Source organism: Coregonus lavaretus (assembly GCF_964263955.1).
Source record: "Coregonus lavaretus genome assembly, chromosome: 23".
Classification (NCBI taxonomy): Eukaryota; Metazoa; Chordata; class Actinopteri; order Salmoniformes; family Salmonidae; genus Coregonus; species Coregonus lavaretus.
Genome location: NC_140010.1, coordinates 11059495 through 11067374, shown reverse-complemented (window position 1 = coordinate 11067374; position 7880 = coordinate 11059495). Strand labels below are relative to the sequence as shown.

The 7880-nt window shown below is 44.0% G+C and overlaps 1 protein-coding gene across 2 annotated transcripts; it reads right to left on the bottom strand.

The window, feature by feature from the left end:
• Positions 1-274: 274 nt before the first annotated feature.
• Positions 275-6227, bottom strand: LOC311150756 (heterogeneous nuclear ribonucleoprotein C-like). Of its 2 annotated transcripts, none has more exons than XM_084188279.1 (9): positions 6105-6227; positions 3896-4049; positions 2674-2939; positions 2366-2450; positions 2159-2209; positions 1863-2026; positions 1368-1481; positions 1020-1168; positions 275-911 (listed from the first exon to the last, which is right to left on the bottom strand). In XM_084188279.1, exons 2-9 carry the CDS (start codon positions 3898-3900, stop codon positions 807-809), a joined length of 939 nt encoding a protein of 312 aa, XP_084044405.1. In that variant the 5' UTR covers positions 3901-4049; positions 6105-6227; the 3' UTR covers positions 275-806. The 2 variants fall into 2 exon arrangements, with proteins under 2 accessions (XP_084044405.1, XP_084044406.1); XM_084188280.1 differs by having other exon boundaries at positions 2378-2450; positions 6105-6207.
• Between the last annotated feature and the right edge of the window lie 1653 nt (positions 6228-7880).

Sequence of the window (7880 nt, the reverse complement as noted above, 5' to 3'; positions counted from 1 at the left end):
CACCAAAGCACCATCTGTTTGCATGCCTGGTTGGGTCTTTAAGTGTCACCGCGATAAAGCATATGAGAGGGGACTGTTTGCAGTGATCTGACATCCAAACAAAGTTCCCTCCGTTGGCTAACATTTTCATGGCAAGATAATGGTGGTGATCCACAGTACACATATGATATCAGTTACTCATTGTTGGTCTATCATCACCCAAACACAATGAATCAATCCTGATGAATAAGGCTTGCATCTGAAAACCTGCTTCAATTCAATAAAGAAGCATTCATCAATTTGAGTATTTATTTGCAATTTATTATTACAGTACAACTTAGACAGAGTAGTATAAAAAATAATGACATGAAAATAAGGAACATACATGCTCAGGTGGGCCAATTTCTTCAATTTTCTTCAAACCTTAACTAAATCTTTAAAGTTGTGTGATCTTTTGATTACCAATCCTAGTAATGCCAATAAATGGCCATTTCTGCTCTCTGCTGGTCAAATGAGGAACAGCAGCACAGCAAATCACGTAATACTGCTCACTACCTACAGCTAGTTCCAATGTACCTGGCTGCAGGACAATGCTAGATGTATAACACAATGATAGGAGGGGGCTGAAACGGGGACAAACAAAATTGCGTCAAGAAAATGTTTATACCTGTGGGACAATGGAAGGGTGGTTGTGGGGGCAGGTGAGTGAGTGTGTGATGACGTTTTTCTCACGTTTTATAGTGTGGGTATTAAAATAGGAGTCGGAGGTCCCACTGGAAGTTGTGTGGATGTGTTTGTCTGTACAAGTGTGCATCCATCTCTGTTGTCTAAGAGTCCTCATCTCCGTTGACACTGTCACCATCATCGTCTCCATCCACATGCTCTCCTTCCTCCTCTTCATCGTCATCATCCTCCCTTTCTTGACTCTTTACCTGAGACCAGATTAGGTGGTGAGTACAAATAATCAAATAAGAATAAATAAATTGCCATTCATCTTTTGCAGCATCATTACATTTTCTCCTCTTCCCCCTCCATCTCACCTCCTCTTCTAGCAGGTCCCCCTCCTCCTCAGAGTCGTTGAGCTCCTGGTTCTCCCTCTCCCTCTCCCTCTTGATGCTCTCCTCCTTCTTGTTGCTGGAGTGCTGCAGTGAGGACACCGCTCCAGGTTCAGGCTTGGCACCTTTCCCCTCTGCCCAGAGAGAGAGCGAGTGCGAGAGAAACGGGTCAAACCAGACAGATAAAACGATTAAATCCATCATCTGTGCATACAAGTCTGCTGAATACGGAGATTGCGGGTAGACATTCACAGTACAAACCAGCTCATGAATATGTTTTTATGTTATAAACTTTGAACAACACATGGTTCAGGAGACCCTCCTGCACCCTACCAGACTTCTTGCCGTGGTCCTTCTCCATGCGGCCTAGGCTCTCCAGCAGGTAGTCTACTTTGTGTTTAATCAATGTCAGCTCCTTCTTGATGGTCTGCAGGTCATCTGTTTTCACTGAGAGAGAGAGAGAGAGAGAGAGAGAGAGAGAGAGAGAGAGAGAGAGAGAGAGAGAGAGAGAGAGAGACAGAGAGACAGAGAGACAGAGAGAGAGAGAGAGAGAGAGAGACAGAGAGAGAGAGAGACAGGGAGAGAGAGAGAGAGAGAGAGAGAAATCAGGAGGAGATAAAGGTTTCAGAGATAGCTCTTTAGACCCCACTGCCTAATGAAACTCTGTGTGACAAGTGTTATTAGCTACATAATTAATCTCAAGCCCAGCACCGTGAGCATTGACAGCATGTACTGCACCAGGGTGCTATAACTACGCTAGCATGCAAGTAAGTGTATTACGAGTAGTGTGTTAGTTGAGTGGCTAGAGCAAGAGGGCTGGGCACTGACTTGTTCTTGACGATGCCCTCTGGCTGGTCTTGGAGGAGAAACTGGCCTTGGTGCGGCGGCTGCCCCCTCCAGTCATGCTGACCCGCAGGCGCTTGGACGGGATCACTGCTCGGGACAGGGGTGGAGGAGGAGGGGGGGGCACGCGGGATGGGTAGGAGTACACTCTGAGAATAGAGAATAGAGTCATGAATGAACCAACTTCATTTCCTTTACACCAATTCCTCTTGCATATTAAGTTTTGCTAACTAGAGCTAAAAGAACATGGGATGTGGGAACAGACAAAGCACTGGACTCACCGGTCATAGTAATCTCTCTGGAAGTCGTAGTCCAGATCAAACGTGGGACTGCTGTGGGGAGAAGAAAAAGAGTTGTCAAAAAAATATACATGTATACAGTGGAGAAGAGGAATTATCAGAGCAAGAGAGTATGATTGGGAGATGCAGAAGAGGAAAGACACCTGGTTCACATTTTAATATTAGGTATTTAAAAACGTGGTTCTTTACATTGAATCAGACCTGTACATGTCTCCCGCAGAGCGCTTTGTGGTCTTTGACCTGTGGGGTTTGGGTTCTCCGGCCAAGTTAATGTCTGAGGAAGAGAGGACAGAGACAGTCAGTCTTGGTTGGCAGTTGGAAATACAATCTTTATCCATATTCCGTCCTCACAAAGAGCCACGTTTAAAAACTGTTCTCAATCTCCAAGCAGGCCAGATACTGCACCCTAAAATATCAGTTTTGTTCATTACCCAAAGAACCCTGAGGCCAATTTGAGGTATTGCTCACCAGCCCCAGAGGCTGGCTTTAGTCCTTACCCAGCACCTGTCCCACGATCATGCGTCCATCCTCGCCCCCTACGGCAGCCCGGGCGCATCTCTCGTTGACGAACTGGACGAAGGCAAAGCCCTTGTGCACAGAACAGCCCACGATCTTGCCATACTTGCTGAAGATGGCCTCCACATCAGTCTTGGTGACCAGTAGCGTGTTGAGGTTCCCGATGAAGACCCGGGAGTTGAGCGAGCGAGGGTCCGTCTTGTTGGTCACGTTGCTGGCCATCAGGGCGCTGGTGGTGGGGGACCGACTGGTGGAGGAGGGAGACAGGTGAAACCACAATTATCAACCGTGTCACTGCAAGATAACACTACTCATCTTTATATATAAATAACCGAGTGGCAGGGAATGTTCCTAATGAACTGTTGTTGACCTTGTTCAGATTATATTAGATCAACAGCATCACCAAGATATCAAAAATAGTATTGAAACATCTCATGCTCCAGCCCTGTGACTTGCACAAATTCATTTTTTTTGTGATTGTGTAGCATCTTAAAATCAGTCTTCAGATGTCCATGTGTTGGTAGTATAATAATTTTCCTTAAAATCAGTTGTACATATATTTATATCTAGTGTGGTGCATATCCTGCTGTAAAAAATATCCAGAATAAGCACAAGTAATCCAAGACAATAACTACCATTACCATATATAAAAGCACCATAACGTCATACTTATGTGGCTGTACAGGAGCTGCACATCACATTTCAATTCATAGACAAACCAAAACTAACTCAATAATAAAATACAATTGACATTTTTCATGAATAAACAAATGCACACGAGTGTCCACTGGCTGTTCAGACAACAGGACATGAGAACGGTGTGGAGGGGGCAATATGTATGTTGCAATCCACTTGTAGCAGGGTTTGTTTTATATTGCCTGAATTGCAAATCTGGGCATGGGTCATAGTTAACAAGCATCTAATAGTAAATAGATAAAACAACTCTGAAAAATGTCACGCTATAGGACCAGGCTACTATTTAGCGCTCTAAGCCTACGGTCAGGGAAAGGCATGTGTGTACAAATTAGGAATTTGGTGCTTATAATATTAGTGGCACGTGGTAATTTGAGGAAGGATAAGCACAGGAGGTTGGGCACAATTGGACATTGGGGAGTGAGAATCTCACTGGCACCACATACAACCTGAGTGTCAAAAAAGTAGGCGTTAACAACAACCGATGGGGGTTAAATAACCATCACTCACTCCATAGCGTCTGTGTGCACGGCGGTCGTCTCTGTCAGTTCTTTGACACTGAGGGCAGGGCCAGTGTGTGCGGGCAGGTGTCTTGGGTGCTCTCAGCAAAAACTACAACTCCAGCAGCACCCTCAGAATGCAGAACTTCACCCCACGACTTATACTGAGGCGGGCGACAGAGAACACACCTCAGTGACATTGTACAGGGTTATTAGTCTTACCTGGTTGGGTTTTGAACATAATTCAGTTATGCGTAAAATACAGAGGAAAAACAGGGTTATTGGCATCCTATAGAAGATGTGTAAGACTAGGAGCAGCATAGCCAATCAGATGTAATATGCTTCAAGTACTTGTAGTGGCAAATTATGCAAACGCATCAATATGTTGATTGCTTTTTTAGTTTTATTACAGTTCAGGCATCCATTACAAGTCAAAGTCCCGTCAAATGATTAAGGCTAAGGGGATAAGCCGTAGTAGAGGATAAGCTCCCTTGTAGCTCAGTCAGTAGAGCATGGCGCTTGCTACGCCAGGGTTGTGGGTTCGATTCCCACGGGGGGCCAGTATGAAAAAAGTATGAAATGTATGCACTCACTACTGTAAGTCGCTCTGGATAAGAGCGTCTGCTAAATGAGTAAAATGTAAAAAATGTAGGTAATGTGGTAATCGCTGACGAGTCTTTTCAGATTTACTATAAGAGTAGTCATGAGTGACGCACACAGGGAAATAACATTGGGACGTTATTTTGCATGAACATATCGAGTAGCTAAAAGTACACCTATGCTTACTTTGAGGATTTCACAAGCAGTGTATGTTCTGCGCAGGGGCCACCAGAACACTCTGCTTATGGGCCTACAGCAGCACTGCATGGGGTGATGTGTGTGTGTGTGGGAGAAGGGGCTGTGCACTGCAGTGATTTGAAGTGAGTGAGCACTGTAAGAGTTGAATGTCCCAACTCCCTTATTTCATAGAACTCAAGTGTACAAATAACATTTGTCAGAGCAGATATGATACAAGTGAAAATAAAATACAGTGTACTAGGCATGTTCCACAGATGAGACAGACCAAACTAAAACTTGATTATTAGTAGCCTAATGATTAGACATCTAACAAGCTAATCAATCAGTGCTGGGGTCTCTGGCTGGGAGGGGCCTGAGGCACAGCACCACAACTGACCAGAGCAGAACATTCATGATTCACCACCTGACTTCCAAAGTAAATGTTAGTAGCTAGAATCGCTTTTCAACGCCACTTACTGATATCTTTAACACTATTGTTCAGTGTAAGCTGCACCTTGATTAAATCAGGTTAATTAAAGAATACACAATTTGACCAGCCCACCCCTAGCAAGGAAGGCCTAAATAACCTCAATCTGCACCATCTAGCTAACTAGTAGTCAAAGACGAATACTATATTAGATAAAGCTGTGATCTAGCTAGCTTTATCTTGCTTTTGGGTCTAGCAAAGTGAGACTGAGCAAGAACAAAGTACATAACTGCATCATTCACAAAGTAACTTTTAATTAGTGTAACAAAAAGTGCAAATGTCCTTCGTCGTCTGTCACATTCATATTACGGTTATGGACCTAAAATATCAATGAATTCGCTAGCTAGCTAACGTAATGTGAAAAACGTGTCCAGAGAAAAATGGACAACCAGCATTTCTTGCAGAAAGAAAACATTCCCGCAAAAATAGCGTTCCTTTACCGGTCTTTGACTCCAAAACAAGCTAATCAATGACAAAAAAATAAAAACACCGGCCAAAATTAATGTGCAACACGGAATATGGATTTCTAGCAAAAAAATCTGTCGAAATTGAAATAAATTCCACAAGGTTAGCTAGCTAAGTTAGTTTACAGGCTAGCCAACCAACAAAGTTAACACAAAACCGCTGCAGTTCAATGTGTTATCGTCAATTGAGAAAGCAGTCGTCGCAGATATCGTCATAAAAAGCTCGGTTTATACAACTCAGTTTTCAAGACAACAAAAGCTGGCAAAAATTGTAGCAAAAATTTTTATGGGATCCTGGTAGCTAGGATGTTGTTGGGCCAATTTGCCATCTAGCTAGCTAGATTGTTCAAACGCAATGGAACCATAATAAGCTAACGTTACCTAGCTAGCCGCTCGCTCAAATAGAAAAATACATGGCGTTAAAAAATAAAATTCAAAAGATACTGCAAAGTCAGAAAAATGTTAAAACAGTCTTGAATAAAAATACTCACCAGGAGCTTAAAGATTTAAATGGCTTATATTTCAGCAAAATCGCTCAATATAGCTAGTACCGAAGTCGTCTTGCGGCTAAAATAATCTGCTTCAACCCTGCACGAAATGGCGCACCACCCAACAAAGGGGGAGGTAGCCAAGACTTCTTCTTCTTTGGTATCATGGCGTTCGCACATTTTGTTTGTACATGCCACCACCTACTGTGCGGTAGTGTGGGTTGAATCACCTTACATTTTGTGATAAAAAAATATAAAGGAAAGAGGAAAAGGAAAAATTGCACCACCACTATTTAATGAAAATCACCCCCCCCCCCCCCCCCCCTTCCACTACTTTCACCCTAACTGATCCTACACCAGGCTGACAGCCTGGGAGGACTGGAGTCTTTTGTTTAACACACCTTGTAACTCTTCTGCAGTAAAATCTTGTACAACCAAGTACTTCTCTGCAGCTGTCACCACAACATCTATTTTCTGTGATGTATGTTCCATTTCTGCAGTACAGATGATAACCATGGCAATGAATGCTAAGAAGCCAACCTTACTGAAGCACAACTTTGTATCACTCTGTATTGGTCTAGGCCTACTACTCACCCTTGACCCATCATCCTCTACTCTCTTCACTGCCTCAGCATATCACACCTTCTGTTCTACTCTGACCCTGGCAATCTCAACATGTGTCTCTCGCACAGGACACTTCTGATCCCCAGCAACAGGGGCACCCCCACAATTGACACACACAGTTTTCCCACTGATACTACACATTCCTTTGTCCCATGCTCTCCTGCATACTTCTCACATCTCAGAATTTCCCTCCCACACACTGCTGCAACATGACCATAAGCTTTGCATCTGAAACACCTTAGTGGGTTCGGCACAAATGCTCTCACTGGATAACTGACATATCCTAACATGATTTTATCAGGTAAAGACTCTGCTTCAAAACTCAAAAGGACAGACAATGTCTTCTCAGTTTCACCACGCTCGCCACCGGGTCTGCGTCTCACCAAATAGCGGGCATCACAGACAAATAATTTTCTATTTCAGTTGCTCCACCTCAACACTTAACGCCACTCCAGTAATCACTACTTTCAAAGGCGCCCTGCTCCGGAGAGCAAAGCAAGTCACAGGTCTTGTCCCTAGTCGCATGTAGCAAAGCGCCAATTCCCTCTGGATGGAAGAACCCACTTCGAGTTACCTTCACCGATTTAAAAATACCCAACTTATTTTCTACCCAGCCTGAGACCACATATGGATCAGCCAAAATGTCACTCCCACTGGACCCAAATCATCCTTTGCATGACCATCAGGGCGAGGCTAGGACTCTGAGGTCTTCACCACACCTGCCAACCCAAGTAATTCATCCCCACTCTCGTAAGGGTTCAATTTCTGAGCCATCAGAGACAGCAGAATATGGTTTGTACTTGGCGTCATTCTTCCTCAACACACATCTTCCATTTGCACTCAGCTCTTCTCCTTCTTCCTCACTGTCCATAAGCACATTATCCATTCACCGCGCTCTTGCTGCACCTTCATATTGCTTGCAGAGCGCGCACTGATGGCGTTTCTCCAAAGCCCAACTTCTGTTCCTTAGTCTGGCTATCTCTGGCCTCTCCATGCTTCCCGACCCTAGATCAATAACACAGCTAGCAATGAACAACCCACTCACTCCGCCATTTTCTTGTCACTACTCCACTCGGTAGCCAAGACTTGTACTAACTCCGCCTTAAGGTATCTGCATGATTTCCAGCTGAAACAGTTCGGAAGACTTTGTGTATA

Bases quoted from the DNA above. Each gene is read 5' to 3' on its own strand.
- LOC311150756 (XM_084188279.1), bottom strand. The intron at 1,169-1,367 runs GTAGGGTGCAGG...CTCTCTGGGCAG, and splicing joins GGACCACGGCAAGAAGTCTG to AGGGGAAAGGTGCCAAGCCT. The intron at 912-1,019 runs GTGAGATGGAGG...ATCTGGTCTCAG, and splicing joins GGGACCTGCTAGAAGAGGAG to GTAAAGAGTCAAGAAAGGGA.